Genomic DNA, 17,366 nt, shown 5'->3' on the forward strand with positions numbered 1-17,366 from the left:
TCATCACAAACTCTGGTAAGTAAACCCAATCAGTGTGAAGTCATCACTACCTGGCATAATTAAGAATGAAGCGATTTCATGTATGATGTTCAAAAAAACTTATTCACCAGGGACTGTCTTAGCAAATGTGATCTTTTCAAAAAATGCAGCATGTTGGTAATTTAATGGAACGGTGAAGACTTTATGCGGCTTTGCAAATCTGCTATCTTACAGCTGGACGAGGGTAAAACATTCACAAACGTCTGTCTACCAGGAGCCAGGCGCGCTCCGTCCTCCGCCCCGCACCTTGGCCAGGCAGAAGCAGGCGGCCATGCGCACGCGGTAGAAGCACTGCTCCTGCTCCAAGATGTCGGTGAGCGCCAGGCGCGACGCGGGCGTGGGGAACTTCTCCAGCGCCAGGATGGACTCCTGCTGCGCCACCACGTCGCGCTCATAGCGCAGCTGGTACTGCCACATGAAGTCGGCCTGCTCGAACTCCACCCGCCTCAGCACCGCCATGTCGGGGTCGATGCGGATCCACAGCAGGGGCGAGTCGGCGCTGGGGGCACAGAGAGGTGTCACTGCGACGGTGCAGGGCACAGCGCGCCCACAGCCCCCAGGGTGGGACACACCACTGCCGCACTCCATGGTGGTCACCGCTAAGACACACGAAGTGTCCTGCCTCGGTCAACGTGCGCCAGTCTCCTCAATGTCCAGCCTGGGTCAGGCTGCCAAGGGGTCTGCAAGGCACGCGGCACTGGTCACCTGAAACACTGAGGCCGCTCCCCAGCTGGACGTACTCCTTTTGCCGTATTTAGTTAGGAGGGGTGAAAATGGGGTGCAATGAAACCTCCCCATTTAACCTTCCAGCCTAGTAACCATGGCTGTGAATACCACCCTGCACTGGAAATCAATTTTTGACTAAGAAATAAAAAGCCTCTCTCTCACTATGTGAATTTGCTCAGTTCACTTTTTTAAGATGTTTGACTCATGACTGCATTTCTCAACCAGCGTGCTCTGAAATCGTAATTTAGAGGGAGTCCCGAGTTCACCCTCATGTTCTTCTTGCGGGAAAAGCCAAGTCTAGGTTAACTGGGTGCCGAGGTACAGGTGGGGAGGCTGAGGCAGGAGACAGTCAGGAAGTCAAGGTCAGCCTGAGCCACACAGTGATTCCAAGGCCTGTCTGAATTACAGAACAAGACCCTGTCACAAAACTCAAGTGTAGACTAAAATTGTCATCAAAGGAAAATCACCTGTAACACTAATTCTATTTGGCAAACAGTATTTATATAGGCAAAGCACCTGCTCTGAAACAAGGTAGATTAACCTGAACTTGAAGTGCCTGTACAGAAGTAAGAAGTGAGAATCTAGCACCCAAATCAGCGAGCAACTGTGATGCTTTGTGAAAAACTCACAGGCCCAAACGGAGGGCAAGGGAACCACGGATGAGCCGCGCTACAGTTAGAAATGAACCTCGGTCACATCACGTGGCCAGCAGCAGGCAGGGCAGTGCTGTCTACACTGCACTCTGCAAACACGACATCGCCAGGTGCCCTGGGCCCTGTTCCGAAGGCAGCCAGGGTTACCGGGCAGACGCCCCTGGAGTCATCAGCACCCCAAGCCTTCGGGCCCCGAGGGAGAGAAGGGACTAAGGAACTGCTGTCAGATGCCCAGGTGGTCTCTGTGAGGGCAGCGGCAGGGCCCAACCCGTCCCGCACTCCGGTGCCTTTGCCCCCTGCCAGCTGGACAGGCCCCACCTCTCCTGGGAGCCACGATCCCGGCGAAGTCTGTCGATCCTGGCGAAGTCTGTCGCTAGCACAGGGGAACTCTCGGCTTCATAAAGTGCAGAAAGCACTCATGTTCAAAACTACATACTTGTAGGTACTTACTCCATTGCAGAGAGATCCATATCCACTTCTTCTCCGTTCATCAGCGGGATCTTCTTTTTTTTATTCCTGTTTTTAGGAAAAATTGAAAGAAAATTTGACTTGGGAATGTGTCTTCTGTCTGAAATGAAATAACTGAACACTGTGTGGAACTAGGAAGCACAAGACTTAGGGTACACCAAGACAAACACAGCCGCTAGCATGCCTGTGCTACCAGCTGCGTGAAGATTTACTCATACAGCAGAGAAACTCCTGGATGACGCCCTGAAAACCACAGAAACGGGAGTGGAAATGCAGCACAGAAGAGTCTTCCTTGTCCTTAGGCAGAGAATACTCGAGAAGCCCATGATCCCAGCACTCTGGGAGGCTGAGGCAGAAAACTCGAAAGTTCAAACCCAGCCTGGGCAACCTAGCAAGGTCTTGTCCCAAAATGGAGAAGAGCTGAGGCTGAAACTCAGTGGAAGGCTTGGGCTTCAACCTCCAGCACCTCACAATTAAGTGAAAGACACACAGCTCCTACGGGGAGTACCGTCCACTCACATAAGGAAGGGTGACACACTGTCCCTCCCCGGAAACACTAGGGAAGTGGCGGTCCCCATCCCTCATCACACAGCGGGCAGAGCCAGGGGAGCCAGGATTTCCTCCTGAGCTCCGAATCTTTCTAGGACTGGGCTCTGTGGGACAGCACCTGCCTATCACACAAGAGGTCCTGGGTTTGATGCTCAGAGCCAAAGAAGCAAAAACAAAAACAAAAACAAAGAAAGCACTTCCTCTCCCAGGTTAAAACGAAGGTAAGGAGAGCCAGAATCAGCGTGCCTAAGGCTCTCTGCCAGCGGTTTCACTGCCACAGGAGGGCCGGAGAGCCAGGTGCAGGGTGGCCGGGGAAAGCTGGCATCATGTAGCTCTCCCGGCGGGGCCGAGACCCAGAGCCCAGGCCCGACCCGCAGAGGAGACCCTCGCCCGGGACAGGAGGAGAGGAGCGCTGGGACGCCCCGAGGCAAGGCAGGAGGAACACAGCCTCTAGACAAGGCGTTCTTTGCCTAAAAGCCCCCATGGGCAGGATCTCTGCGGGGGCCCTCGGCTCCATCCTCACGCAGTTAGGACTCGGTGCCCACCTTCTGCTTTTGGAGTGGCAGGGAATGTCGTGCTTCAGGCTGTTTTCTTCGATCTGCAGGGTGTGGTTGAAGGACCCATCCAGCTCCTGCACCGTCACTTTAAGGGGTCCCTTAAACAGAAGACACAGCGTTCACAAAGACAGCGCTAGAAGACAGCAACGTGCCTAAGGCCATGTGCAGACAGACACACGGCCACACTGCCAACAGGCGGCCCCAGACACAGGGAGCGCCAGGGCCAGAAGCTGGATCCCCTTGGCAGCCCTCCGCCCCTGCCCAGGCTCCTACACGGCCAGCTCCCCGCAGCCCTCCCACTCGAGTTGGGGGGATGGCGCAGCCTCCTCGGGAGACACCTACCACGTACTTCTGGGTCCCAGGAGAGGTGTAGTCCTGTTTGATCTCTAACTCCAACACGTTGCGTTTTCTATTAAATGCAAAACTTCCGTAAAATTTCACCACTCCACTCTGGTCTCTGCAGGACTGTCAAGGAGCGCCTGCATGCTGAGATGACACAGCTGCACAGAACTCGCCACGGACGCGCATGGCTTCCGTGTGGCCCCGGCCCTGGGCTACAGGCACACTCGTCTTAACTAGGCGCAGCCACGTACCATGCTTCAGAAACTGCTTCCCCAGCCTGAGACAAAACTTGTGAAACACTGAGAGAGTCCGTATTTGAAAGAGGAAAAGTCACTTCACCGCTCAGCAACCGCAGGCTGTAGGGTGCCACTAGCGAGGTCATGGATGTGCCGTCCCAGGAGGGCTCGCCCCGACACCCGCTCCTGCACACACCACAGGGGCACTCTGGGGTGCTGACATCCTGCTCAGGGACTCGTGCCTCAGGGACGCGGCAAGGACGGGGCGGTACGGTCATCCCCACTGCGTCTGAGGGGCCATCACTGTACCCCCAGCTCCCTCATGCACGCTGCACCCTCCGCCACAGCGGCGGGCTCTGCTGCGAAGGATACACCCACTGCTTTATTAAGGGCTGGATGTCTTTGCCAGAGACATTTGAAATAGATTTCAGAAAGCCCGATGTGGACACCAACATCTGGCTCCACATATGCGACTGGAACTTCTGGGACGACGCAGTGCTCGCCAGGCTCAGCAGCTTATTGAAAACCTGGAGGAGGAAAGCGTGGTTCAGCCTCCAAGGAACCCAGCTCCCGGCCGTGCACATTGCCCATTTTGTGGGCACAGACTACAAAAGCACTCTTCACACGAACATGTCTGAAGGTTAGCAATGGACTGGACAAGAACATTCTGTCTATGAAGAGCTACAGCAATAGATAATACTACAGTCTACTCTGTTATAAACCAGAAGGACTCATCAGGAGCCTAACACTCTGTCTTAAGCATGCAATAAATCTGTGTGTCCGTTTTCTTATTAAAACCAAGTAGGCAGCACTCAAGATGCTGAGGCAGGAGGATCACTGCTAGTCTGAGGCCAGCCTGAACTATACCGTGAGACCCTCCCTCAAAACAAAACAAAACAAAACAAACAAACAAAAAAACAGCCAGGCAAAAGAATTCCAGAACTTGGAAGGGTGGTCAGTAGTCTGAGGCTACCCTGGGCTACACAGCAAGTTCAAAGCAGCCTGGACTACACAGTGAGATCCTGTCTCAAAAATGAATAAACCAATAAATGAATACACAAATAAAAACCAAGTGGGAATGGGAAACTTGGGGGTGCGGCCCAATGACAGCACCTGCCGAGCATGTGAGGGACCTCAGGCTTGACCCCAGCACTATAGTCAATGCATTAGCACCCGATTGGGGATTCCTAGGCTCTAGAGAGGGAGCAGCTCCTTACAGACCACCTGCCCATCACTAACTGTGTCCCCAGTCCAAAGCGAGCCCAGGGACTAAGTACGCTCTGTCCTGGGGCAAACTCTCCCCGCTTTCTCTGCTTGCTTTTTCCGAGCTCAGTGCACCGTGGCGAGGCTGGCTTCCCCCACTGGGTCACCCCCAAAGGCTGAAGTTTTCACTGACTCTGGTCGGTGTTACCCGTGCAAAAAGTAGCCACAAGGTACTGTCTTACTTCAACTCCTTCTCCTACTGAACTGCAAAGTATCAGGCTGAAACCATTTTACAATATGGCAAAATCTAGTGAGGGGCAAAAATAAATGCCTGTAAGATGGGTTTGCTCTTTCTCTACTGAAAACATTCCCACGGGATTCGATCCGGAAGCTCGAAGCACTGTGAACACAATACCGTCTGGACACACGGGTGTGCTGGCACACTCACCCCGTCTCACCGCCCAGCAGCACAGCACAGCACACGCTCGGCGGTCGGGACTGACATCCCTGTGACACCCCTGAGGACGCGCAGGCCCGCAGCACAGGCCGCACCGCCACCCGCCTGGCTCACCTGCAGCATGAACTCCATGCTGATCCTGTTCTCGATCAGCCGCATCACCAGGTGCGCCTTGCACTGGAACATGGTGTAGTACTCCCAGGACAGCGTGTGCGGGTGCTTGATGGAGAAGTGCAGGTGCGACGCCGGACTGCAGGAGGCAGAGGCGGGTTTACTTAGCGAGGCCCGCGCGGCCACGAGCAAGAATTTCACAGGTGCAGCAAGACCGCACACTGCAACCTCACCTGCATAGCTGACCTCGGTAATGTCCTCACTGCGTGAAAGAAGCCCTAAAACCCGAGGACAGCTGCCAAGATCTACTGAAGGGCACAAGGGCACCCGGAGTGCACGGAAACACGGGCGCTCCCGGACGGGAGCACACGACACTGTGTCTGGGTGAGCTCTCCGCCTAGCTATGAAGTCACGCAGCTCTAACCAACAGAAACCCAACGCTAAAGCACACACAAAAAACAGTAACCCTAAAGGAAACAAACGGAAGCACTGAAAGGAAATCCAACCATCTTACTTCATAACCCTCAAGTGAGAAAACTTTTTTAATGCAAAATACAAAATCCAGGACACAAAGACCAGAGTAACTAGGTAAAAACTAAGATTCTGAAATGAGGAAAAAGATCGCAGAGAGAGAGACAGCCCAGAGGCCCTCCGACTCTCATGAACATTTGAACTAGTCACTGTTCAGTTTTAGGTAATGCTACCGTGAACATTGTACAGAGGCTCGAGTATATTGTGCACACTCAGTCACAGGGAGCATGTGGGACCTAAAAGTGACCATTCTAAACCCTGACCGGTACCAACAAGAGACCCTGCCCGCGGGCCGAGACCCAGCCTCGCAGCCCACGTGTGAGTGCAGCTCTTCCAAACCTCGCAGCGCCCAGGGACCGGGCTCTGGTGTGACGTCAGCGGGCGGGCAGCTCACGGGCACGCCACCCTCCCCACCCCTGCTCACCCCAGCACCCGCCCCAGACACCAACCCCGCCTGGCTTCCAACTTGGGCCCGGCTTCTGCAGAGCTCCAAGCCATGAGGAACGCAGCCGTTCCCGAGCATCTGCTCACAGCAGCACCAAGGAAGACAAGCTGTGCTGGATACCTTTAAAAAGGCCCACTACAGTTTAACATATGCGTTAATCCAGTGTCATATACGACTGTTCTGTTTCAGTTACTTCTCATAAGGGTTAGGAACTTACGGAGCTTCAGCAATGAGCACAGCTATGAAAAAGGTTAAATGAATGCCAAAGACACTGCGGAATGTTATACAGCACTGAAGAATGGAGGGAATTTACAGTCACATGGAATGGTTGCCCCTGATTTAAAAAAGTACAAAGTGGCATTTATATGACTGAATTACACTCCTTGAATGCCAAACACACATAAAGGCAAATCATGTATTTATTTGGCTTTTTGAGACAGGGTCTTGCTAGGTGGCCCAGACTGGCTGTTAACTCCGGACAATCTTGCTGGCTCTGCCTCCACGCCTGGCCAGGCCAGCACTGTGACATCGTGGAGGGCAGTCTGCCCAAGTTACAATCACAGGCCTCTCTAGGGGGTGGAACCCGCAGGGCCAGGGATGGCCAGAGGGCAGCTACAGGGTCTTTTGTACATGCTGCTGGCTCCCACACCAGGTTCTAAAGTTGAAACCCTAACAAACTCCAAGGCAGCCAGCCCCGGAACCCCACACTCCACTCCATATTCACGCGCATGCACAGCTCTCCGCGACGGCAGGGCTGCAGCCTGGGTGCAGGGCATGGTCCCGAGGGCCAAGGGCCCAGCAAGGTGACGCCACAACCTCCTAAGGAGAAAACCCGAGCCTGCCTCACCCTGCCCAGTCGGCCGCCACCTCTGCTTCCACCCTGTGCCTCCGCAGCACCGCTGGGCACCGCAGCTGGTCCCGCTGAGCCTCCAGGCCGCTGGACAGAACTGTTTTTCCTGACTGAATGGCACCGGGCTCCCAGGGTGGCTAACACTAATGAGGGACCTTTAAGGTGACATGAACTGTCCTGGTGCCCGCACTGTGGAGTGTGGCGGCCACGCTGCGCCAACTGCAGTCATCTGGAGGTTGGCACAGTGCAGAAGGCTAAGGTCATGAAAGATCTCCACCCAATTCAACCAGAGTCCTTTAGGGGGTCATGATGCTGAAATTACCTACTCAGACTTCAGTGACACAGCCCGCCTACCCACCCACCCCCGCCTACCCATTTATTACCTACCCACCCACCCATCCATCCACCCACCCACCCATCCACCTCGGTGCTATGGGAGCTGGGCCTGTGTGCTGAGCTACATTGTTGGTGCTTTTCTGAAATGTTTTTGAGACAGTGCAGCTTTCACAGCTCCCTAGGCTGGACTCAATCAAGCTTGATCCTCCTGCCTCAGCCTTCCAGCATGCTGAGTGTGCACCAGCAGGTGTGCATCCCCAGTTCCATCTTATTAGACTTCAATGAGAACAGCATGATACATGGGCACAGGGAATGAACACAGCGAACAGAAATGCCTCCTGTTCAAGCCTGCTGCTTCAGGGTAGCCGCTCCCGGCACCTCGCGCACTGACCCCGTAACCAGGAGGAGCAGTGAGAGCAGAGCCTCTGCAGCGCACTCTGTCTGTCTGTGGCCTTGTGTGCGCCTCACCCAGCGGGGCAGTGGTCCCACAGAACAAGCCCACAGCATCGTCTCCGAGCAAACATACTTATCCTTCTCTTTCCCTCCGCCGAAGATGGGATGCAGTAGAACTCCCCCAGTTTTCAGCTCATAGGCCACTATTTTATCCAGCTCCTAAAAGAGAGTCAAAAATAGAAGTTGGTAAAAACTCCTGTACACACCAAATTTGAGAAGCAAACTGAACAACTCTCCTTCCTGGAATCCATCTGTAAATGTCCTAGGATAAGCATCAGGAGGAGAGTTTACGGCCCCGTAAACACAGCCAAGCGCCCAGCTGGCTGAGGCTGCGCGTCTGGCGGCTTCTGTGCAGTCACCCTCAGCCCCTTGTCCCAGCGCTGCTGCTCCCTCGTGGGGCCTCACGCCTGGGCGCAGGTGAGTGGCAACAGCAAGGGGCATCGACTATATCAGGACTCCAGGATTTTTAAATTTCTGCAGGTTTTTCTAAAAAAAAAAAAAAAAAAAAAACAAAAAAATAAAGACAAAGCACACTCGTGCCAGAACCACAGGATTACTTTAATCCCTGGAGCTGCACTGGGAAAGCGGTGACCAGCACGGTGACGGGGAGGAAGCCACGGACACAGCTCCCGACGGGGGCCGGATCAGTCATCTGCCATGGCCGATGGCGATGGGCAGCTACGAGCCACTAGAGGAGGGGGACGGCGCCCGTGCGTTAGGAACGGGTGGTCAGTTTCCTTTCGGAAACGCAGAACGGTTCCACACAGCGCGGGATGTCTGCATCCTCTATGGGCTCCAGTGCTTCACTTTCACGTCTGGACAATCAAAGTATAAAGCGAGAGCACAGAGCTGCAGACGAGGGGCCGCAGCGTGGCCCCGAAGGGGGAGATGAGCGCATGCACCGTGGGATGAGGCCACTGTGGGAACGAGGCACGTGGCACGTGGGGATTCCACCTTCCTGGCCACATCTTTAAGTGATGGGAAAAGCTGTACAGTGAACGCAATTGCGTCACACGGCTCCCAGTGCATGATCCACGGCCTCTGCATGCAGAGGGACACGCGGGGCACGCACGGTCACCAGCCCTGCACGTGAAGAAGCCACCGTCGTCCCTCACACAGGTGCAGTGCGGGCAGAGCGAGTCACCGCAGAGCTGGGCACAATGACAAAACCCGGGTGCACGTGACCACCGCCAGGGCCGCCCACAGCCAGCAAGCTCGGCGGGCGCTCAGCAGCTCTTCCCTAGGGAAGGGAGCCGGCGGGAGCCACATGGATGAGCGGAAGTGCACACAGTGGAGCACTGTGCTCCCAGGAACCTGTGCTTCACAAGGAAAAACTGGGGGTTTTTCAAATGACTCAGACATTACTTTAGTCATTAGAAAGAGTGAGCGAGCAGGAACCCAGTACAGCACGGCCAGGTCTCGGTGGCCCGGGAGGGGATGTAGTGGGCGGCGGTACCTCTTTGATCCAGTGGCGGTACTCATTCACGCCGAAGGTCTTCTTCATCCAGAGCCCATAAATATAACCTGAGATGCCCTTCAGCACCCACTCATCAGACCTAGGGGGAATTCAAAACACAAACTTCAGTAAGCATTCCCGCAGGGCCAGGGCTCTCCCGGTGCACGGTTCCGCAGGGCAAGCACTGTGATCACGGTCCCCGACTCCTCAGGAGTCGGAGCCCCTGCGTCCCCCTCCTGCCGGCCATCGGTCTGCTCCCCCGACTCCCTGGGTGGTGCTGGCCGGGCCTGCCCTCCTGCCGCCCCCCAGGCCCTTCCCAGGTCCAGGCTGCCCAGGAGGCCTGCAGCGCTCCGCCTGCTGACGCCGAGTGACGGCCTGCGCTACTGAGCATTGCATGGCACTGCACGCGGACGCAGACACCAGGTTCCTGTCTGCCCCCCTCCCTGTCACCCCCATCCACACCCCGGGCCTGTGTTCCAGGCATCACTCTTAGATACAGTTGTGTAAGTTAAAGAAAATCACAAATCCAAGAGGCTGCCCCTTCCAGCATGAAGAAGCGGCTGCTGAGATGTACAAAGCACACACACTGCAGAGCAGAGGTGGGGAACGTTCCAGAGGCTGGGGCTCAAACTGCAGCCCACAGCGCACTGATTTATCATGAGGTGTCAGCACTGCACTCAGCCTGCGCCCTGAGATTCAGTGTAGCAACAGCAGCTATACCGGATGCTGGGCTGCAGGGCCCCGGGCTGGGGTGACGACACAGAGGGTGCCACGTGCTGCTGCAGCACGCGCACCAGGCCTGCCACCACTGGGGTAGTGTCCACAACAGACATCACAATGTTGTGTGTTTCTCTAGACTCACCCCAAGGTAAACAAGCAGGCAAACCCCTGCACCCCCAAGGCTGCCGCAGAGGACCCGTGTGCCCTAAGCATTACTGACACCAACGCTGGGACTGTCGCCGCAGTCACACTGCGGGCTGACAGTGTTCATTCAGTGCTTGGTGACTATTTTATCAGAATTTTTACCTGATTTTTATGATAAATTACAGAAGCAACTATTCTTTTTTATGGCCAAAAAGCTACTCCTCTTCTTCAGATCTCTACAGAATACTGTCCTTCAAATCAGCCATGTGCACCTAGGCAGAGGTCAGCCCCCACCGAAGGAAAAGCAGGCGAACGCAGGGCTCCCGGGAGCTCTCCTCGGCAGTCGTGAGCTGGGCGCGTACTCACCAGGACATTCTGGATATGAAACAGCCGAAGAACTGCTGCGCCAGGGCCTGGGCGAGGCATCGCCTGGTCAGAGGGGTCTCGTCGATGATCATGGCGCTGTGCAGGAGGTTGGTGCTGGAATCACAGGGCAAGGGGACGTTACGGCTGACAGCGACAGGCACTCGGCCGAGACAACGGGATGTGCGGTAACACGCGGAAGGCAGCAGGCAGAGTCCTCGGAGAGCTTTCGGGGTCTCGCCCTCAGCTGGAATCTTAGTAACTGAGCACGGGCTTCGAGCCCCAGCACCACCGAAGGCAGACCTCTCACAATCTATTGTCACCGCAAATTTCGGATCATGCCAGTAAATTTTAAAAATAACAGCCTTACAAACAGCCTTACAAATTACCTATATAATATGCATTTTAAAAAATTTATAAATAGGAAAGTAAAGCAAACATGGAAAATGCTATTGTCAGTTCTGGATTAAGAGATCTGCTTTTGGTTTTTAGATTTTTAAACTTTAAAACACTAGGTATTTATTTTTACAAAGTCAACACCTAATTTACCCCTGAATTAAAAGAAAAAGTTCATCTTAGCACCGAGCAGCTTTCCCTCCCATCACGTTCCAAGCTTCGCTTTCAACCTGGAAGAGGCGCCGACCTGAAAATGCTCATGGAGGCGTAGGCGGCCACTTCCACGTACGCCTCGTCGATGAACACGGTCTTAAAGCAGGAGTACGGGTACCGACACGTGAGGATCTCCTCGTAGAACTCGAAGACTTCGTGGAGGTAGGACGTGGTGTGTTTCAGCAGCGGGAGAAGTTGGGGCAAACAGAAGTGAGTGACCTGCAGAGGGACAGCAGGGACGGCTGTCTAGAGCGCTCCTGCCAGGATGTCCAACTTCCTGGTGTCTCAACGGTAAACGTTTACATGACCACAAGAGCAGGCTGTCCTAAAATCAGGGTTACTGCTACTCCTGTTTACAAAACAAATATTCACTGTACTGAAAAGTTAAATGCAGGACGGATTCCAGACTGTGAAATAGTAAGGCTCAAGGCAAACACAACTTGGCTTCCACGTTCCGATCTCTGCCGCTAGGTGAGGAAGATGAATTCCCAGGGCTGACGGCAGTTCTACCGCCCGCGTAGCTAACCAGCGGGCACTGCCCGTTTCAGTCACGTTCCGCTGCCTTTTTTGTTTGCTTTTTGGTGCTAAGCATGGAACCAAGGGCCCTGCTGTACACTCCAGCACCCTTGCCAGTACTCAACACAGTACTCACTGCCAGGCCCAAGCCACACCGACTGCTCCTCCGCTGCCCTGCCACACCTTGAGAGCCACAGGGACTTACTGGGAGCAGGAGACACAAAATGCTCGCAAGAGACACTGAAATTCTGGTTTTCTGTCTGAGTTACATCCCGCCCTCCACCCTGGACACGGTCTCACAGGATGACTGTGCTGAGTGACTGCCACGGGCACACAGCCACTCTGCGGACAGTAACCTTTCACGCAGGAGACAAAAGCCTGGGAGTCAGCAGGAGAAAGCGGACCACCCAACAGTCAAGGGGCTGCCGGTAACAGAACGGACCACAGGTGAAACCTGCTACCACTGCACAAACCACTCGAGGATCTCTAAGTTCCAGTTTCTCAACATGGCGTTTAGCATTCCAAAAGATATCTGATGCACCCTCTTAGAGTATATGTTGCTTTCTGCAAGTAATTCTATTTGTTGTTTAAGTCTTTCTGTTTAACGCAGTTTATAGGCATGGTTGACCCCTATCTCTGATATTTGAAAAACTACAAAATCAAAGTTACAGAACAAGTTTTAATCTCACTTCGACATATTGAGAAACGCCCAAGGCAGGGTTAGAAGTCTGAGGAGCACACCTGTGATGACCTCTCTTCCTCGGAAACAAACTTACTGAAGAATCCCACATTAAGTGTGGGGAACAACTCTCCTTGACCCCCCTTGCAAAGAAGAGCAACTCCCTCCATTTTGGATAAACCTGGCCCTATCTGTGTGCACTGATACGTAGAGCTAGCTGGGCTATTTCTTTGTCCCTTCAGTTGGCTGTAAGCAATGTGAGTTGGGCTGGCTGAAGAGCTGATGTGTCATCTCTGAAGCAAAGGACAGGTCCGTGTTACCCTGCCCAGTGACTCCTTAAATACTTGGCTGAGCTGGGCAGGATGGAGAGCAGTGCTCCACACTGTCAGCTGGGACAGAGCTTCGAAAAACAGGCTGTGACTGCCCAGGGCAAACAGGATTTGCAGCACCCACCCCAGATTATCAGATGCCACCTCAGTTGTATATGCAAATCGCTCTGTGTTTCCTGCCCTCTGCATGTCGCAGAGGTGATCTCAGAGCTCCTACCCAGCCCAGCTCACGGCAGTCAGGTATTTCCCACCACTCTGTCACTCATCCCCCAGCCACTCCCTTATGGAGAATTATTAAAACCCATGTTGGGCTCTGGGTTGTGGCCTCTGTTCCCATGAGCCACCATCTTGGCTGGACTTAGGGCCCCTCGGCTCCCCGTAACTGTGTATACATCTTAAGTGTCTTTCTCCTCGCTATGAGTTCACTGGAGTGGCAGCTTAGAATTAATTCGCTAGAATTGCAGTATCTTCTCCTTGGTTTACAGACACAACCCTCCCTGGAACTCACCAAGGACAGGAAAGGGATCTCTGTAACTAAGGACAAGTGGACAGGGGAAGGCGCATCGTGAAGGCTTCCTCTCAGGAGGAGGAAGAGCAGGGGGGCAGCGGGAGGCACCGCACTCACCTCGTGCATGTAAGGGTCCACCAGGATCTCGAAGGGCCCGATGGCCAGGGAGATGTTGGAGGCGGCGGTGGGGATGGTGAGCATGTAGTGGAAGGTCTTCTTCCTCATGTCGTGGGTATAGACCGTCTCCACCAGGTCTCCATTGGAGATGGCCACCATGGCGGCGTCCACCGTGAACTCCAGCTTCCAGGTGCACAGCTCAGAGTAGGAATCCACACATGGGAACCAGAACCTGAACACGAGACGCAGCAGCGTGGAGACACACCGCCACCCCCGTCCCCCACGCCTCTGGAACATTTGCATCTGGCCAGTGAAACTGAGCTCTGCATCTTGGAAGAATCTTATTAAAGAGCTGCTTCCCAGTATCGCTCTGTAGTATTAACAAAAAGACATCCTGCGGCACTTCCAGCCAAAACCGAAAAAGTCAATTACTTCTTAGTTTCCTATTTTTAAACTGACAGTTTTAAGCTGTACGTTCACTCAGGTCAGTTTTCTCCCAGCAATCATTTTAGACAACTAAGCGGAGTTTTAAAATATATTTAGTATAGGGAATCTATCCCAGAACCCAGGACACACTGCATGAATTCAAAGTGGACACAGACGAAGCCAGACACAGGTCTCCTTTTGGCTCCTAACTTAGGTCCGTTCTGCGGTGGGCCAGGGTCACTACTGTGCGTGTCAGGGAAACACACAGCAGTGTGGCCAGGACAGCAGCTCTGAGGAGGGCACAGCCACTGTGAATATTTCAGCAGTGGCCGCAGAGCTGTGACGGGGAGCAGACTGCGCTGTCGCAGAGGAAGATGTGAGTGAACCTCATTTCCAAGGTGAACCAGAACAAGCCAGCTGTCAGAGCACAGCGCAGAGGGCCCCACTCCTGTGAAGGCCGAGAGCGAGGGGCACCAGCGGAGGGCGCTTCAGAGCCTGGTGGGGACAGTGTGGGGGGGACCGCGAACAGAGCGAGTGCCAGGAGCTTGGTAACTCCCGATCTGGGTTTGTTCATTCATGAAAACATATTGAGCTTAATACTCTTGCTATTGGGGCTGAGGGTTTAGCTCAGCGGCATAAACACCTGCCCTGCAAGCAGGCAGTCGTGAGTTCGATCCCCAGTACCAATAAAAAAAAAAGAAAAAGACAAAAAAAAAAATAATAATACTCGTGCTATTTCCTGTACATGTCCGACTCACCAGGAAATTAAAGCAAAGAAAGATGGTGATTTCAGAGTGCCATGCGTGGAAAGACAGAAGAGGACGACACAGGCTGAGGAGTCAAGCAGTGAGGATGAGAAGAGGTGCGCTGCAGGGAGGTCACGCCTGGGCCCGTGATTCACACTGGGTGACCATGCCGAGTGCAGGCAGCGGGAGACAAGAGCCCGTACCTGGTGGAGTTCTGGTATCCGCAGGAGAAGACATGGGCACCCCGCTCCGCCATGCTGCCCTCCACGCTGGGCACCACGAAGTGCAGGCCTCCTTTGGGCTGATCCAGGGAGAAGTTGATGTGGATCTTCAGGACCTTCAGCTCTGCAACAGAACAGCGCTCGTGCGCTACAGCCCACACAGGCAGGCGGACGCGGTGCACCAAGGTGGGGCCAGAGCCTGAACTCTGCGGGCTCTCGCACCTGGGCTGTCATTTCTCCCTCTGGGCCACCCAGCCTGCCCCTGCTGTGCTCCTGCCCGGGGCTGGTCAGCCTACTCACGACTGGCCACCTCCGGGGAGCTCGGGTACCGCTCTACCTCGGTGAAGCATCTACAACAGTGCGGTGTCGGGAGTGTCCCAGCTCCCACACCAGACCTGAGGCTGTCTCACCCAGCCCAGACCTTACTTCCCAAATCTGATCTCCTTTAACACTTCCCTGGAAACTGTTAATTTCAGATGACTCTGGAGTTAAAAGAAAGGGAGGTGGAGTTCGTTAGGACCCTCAAGCATCTGCATTATGATTTCTGTATATTATGTACATGCTACACCAAGCATAGTGATGTACACCTGTAATCCAGCAATTGGGAAGCTGAGGCAGGAAGACTGCTGGGAGATCTCTGCCAGCCTGGACTACATAGCAAGACTCTGTTTCAAAAAAACCAAAATGGAAAAACAAAAAAAACTCCGCATGCTGTTTTTATTAAAATCAAAAAATATTTAATTCCTCCAATATTATACTCCCCTGACCACGCACTGCCTGTGCCTTAACAAGGATAATCTCTCACTGCACATAGCATAATCTCCCCAGCCACATAGCAGAACAGGCCCTCTGGCCTTCCTGTCTTGGTTAATTTTCATAAACTGAGGGCTGCAGCAGCTCTCAGACAGCACTGTGTGGCTGCAGCTGGGGAGGATCTGTTCAGGAGGACACAGAATAGACATGGGGCCTGTGGTCACTTACCCTCACTGGGCTCGGGCTGCTGTTCTTTAAAATCAGGCTTTAGGCAAGAGGCCTCTGCAGGACCCTCGTACTGTGCCCCGCTACGATTTTAACCGACTCGGCCCTGCACAGGCTCTCGGACCCTGACGAACTGTCCCATCCCTGTGTTCTTAAAAACACTTTCACTTTGAAAACAGTATCGAAACTGGCCAGGGAAGCAGATCAGTGGGAGGTGGGTGCTTGCCTGATATCCAGGGAACCCTACGTCCCGTCCTCTGCAGTACACCAGGAGCGGCGGCCCAAGGGGGCTTCCCACAGGGGAGTGAGCCCCTTCTGCATGCCCCCCGCCCTGGTCCGCTGCCTACCGTCCACGTGCTTCCACAGCTCCGAGGGAACCTTAATGCACAGCTCTCCATTTCCCGCATCAGGGTCCACGGCGCTGACCGCGGCTGCATACGCGTTGGAAAAGTAATTGAGGTTTCTCCTGGGGGGAAAAGTCAGGGTTCAATACCAACAAGCCGCGCCCTGCCCCAAGCGCTCGGCCTCTCCCTGATGGTTCTCTCTGACACCAATCATTTGCAGGACTGTGACACAATGTGTGAGAATCCTTCCGAGGTTACACAGCAGTGCCTGCCACTCTACTATCACCTAACCTACGGGTGCAGAGGCACAGGCTCGTTCCACCCACCAAGGTTTGGCATCAGTCTTCACTCCTGCTGGAACCTCAAAGTCACTGCACGTTTCCCGTAAAATGTAAGCAACGCTTGTAACTGAAAAATAATTATGATTTATCTATCTGGTAGAAATGGGAAAGAGTTCGAAAGGCTTCATAATTTGACAAAAATAAATACGTCTAAAGCAAGTCAGTACCACCAGTCCCAGGCCACAGCAGGGGCAGGACCACTGGGCCCGGGAGGCGGGAGCTCCTGGCACTGAGCAACGCGGCCATCTCCATCAGAGGAAATGAGGAAAGCCTTGTGTTTAGTGCCATGAAACACTGCACTCGGATGCATCCCTCACGTCTCCTCACAAAATCAGGAAAGGAAAAAGCCAAGGGACAGCACCCAGCCATCCTGGGACCAGCCGTGGGGGGCTCAGGAGGTCTCCAGTGCTTCCTAACTCCCATCAGGGGCCCCTCCTCCCCTGCGCCCCAGCCCCCACCTGTCTCTCTACCGCTCGCTCGGAGGGGAGCACAACCGGGCTCACAGCTCTCAGAGCAGACCTTTTGGAAGTAAACAGACTTCTCCTTATTTGGGCAATTTCTTGCTATAAGTACGCAAACCCAAGGTGTGAGGTGACACAGCCGCCCAGAAGGCAGCACCCAGGGGTGGGCTGGCTGCTGTGCTCCCGCAGGCTCTGCTCCCAGCAGGCCACAGTGAGGCCGAAGTGCCACCGGCTCCTTTAATGAGTGCATGGTGGGAGTTGCACCACTGTGTTCTTGGCGTGTAGTTCTAGAAAACACACGCAGATCCAGGCAACCACCTGCAAAGCCACTTGTCCCTCGAACAGAGTCACCATATAGATGTGGCCATATAGACAGCGTGCCGTGCTCACAAGTCAGCGGCATCACCCTGCGCACAGTGCGCTTCCTCGCTGGCACTCAGGCTGGGAGCAGC

At 54.2% G+C, this 17,366-nt stretch overlaps 1 protein-coding gene across 4 annotated transcripts in view; it reads right to left on the bottom strand.

Moving 5' to 3' along the window:
* Taf2 (TATA-box binding protein associated factor 2) overlaps positions 1–17,366 on the bottom strand; it is a 65,197-nt gene that overhangs the window by 36,545 nt on the left and 11,286 nt on the right. For all 4 annotated transcript variants that reach the window (XM_063257670.1, XM_063257671.1, XM_063257668.1 and 1 more), the window contains 13 exons: positions 16,116–16,234; positions 14,773–14,914; positions 13,398–13,629; positions 11,283–11,467; positions 10,643–10,756; positions 9,413–9,512; positions 8,030–8,115; positions 5,345–5,480; positions 3,943–4,097; positions 3,335–3,449; positions 2,981–3,090; positions 1,869–1,934; positions 286–538 (listed from right to left, as the gene is read on the bottom strand). In XM_063257670.1, coding sequence (XP_063113740.1) covers positions 286–538; positions 1,869–1,934; positions 2,981–3,090; positions 3,335–3,449; positions 3,943–4,097; positions 5,345–5,480; positions 8,030–8,115; positions 9,413–9,512; positions 10,643–10,756; positions 11,283–11,467; positions 13,398–13,629; positions 14,773–14,914; positions 16,116–16,234 — 1,813 coding nt within the window. The remainder of the gene's footprint in view (positions 1–285; positions 539–1,868; positions 1,935–2,980; positions 3,091–3,334; positions 3,450–3,942; positions 4,098–5,344; positions 5,481–8,029; positions 8,116–9,412; positions 9,513–10,642; positions 10,757–11,282; positions 11,468–13,397; positions 13,630–14,772; positions 14,915–16,115; positions 16,235–17,366) is intronic.

Source organism: Cavia porcellus, unplaced genomic scaffold, assembly GCF_034190915.1.
Source record: "Cavia porcellus strain 051 isolate PalLab524CR breed Dunkin Hartley unplaced genomic scaffold, mCavPor4.1 scaffold_10, whole genome shotgun sequence".
In the NCBI taxonomy this organism is placed as follows: Eukaryota; Metazoa; Chordata; class Mammalia; order Rodentia; family Caviidae; genus Cavia; species Cavia porcellus.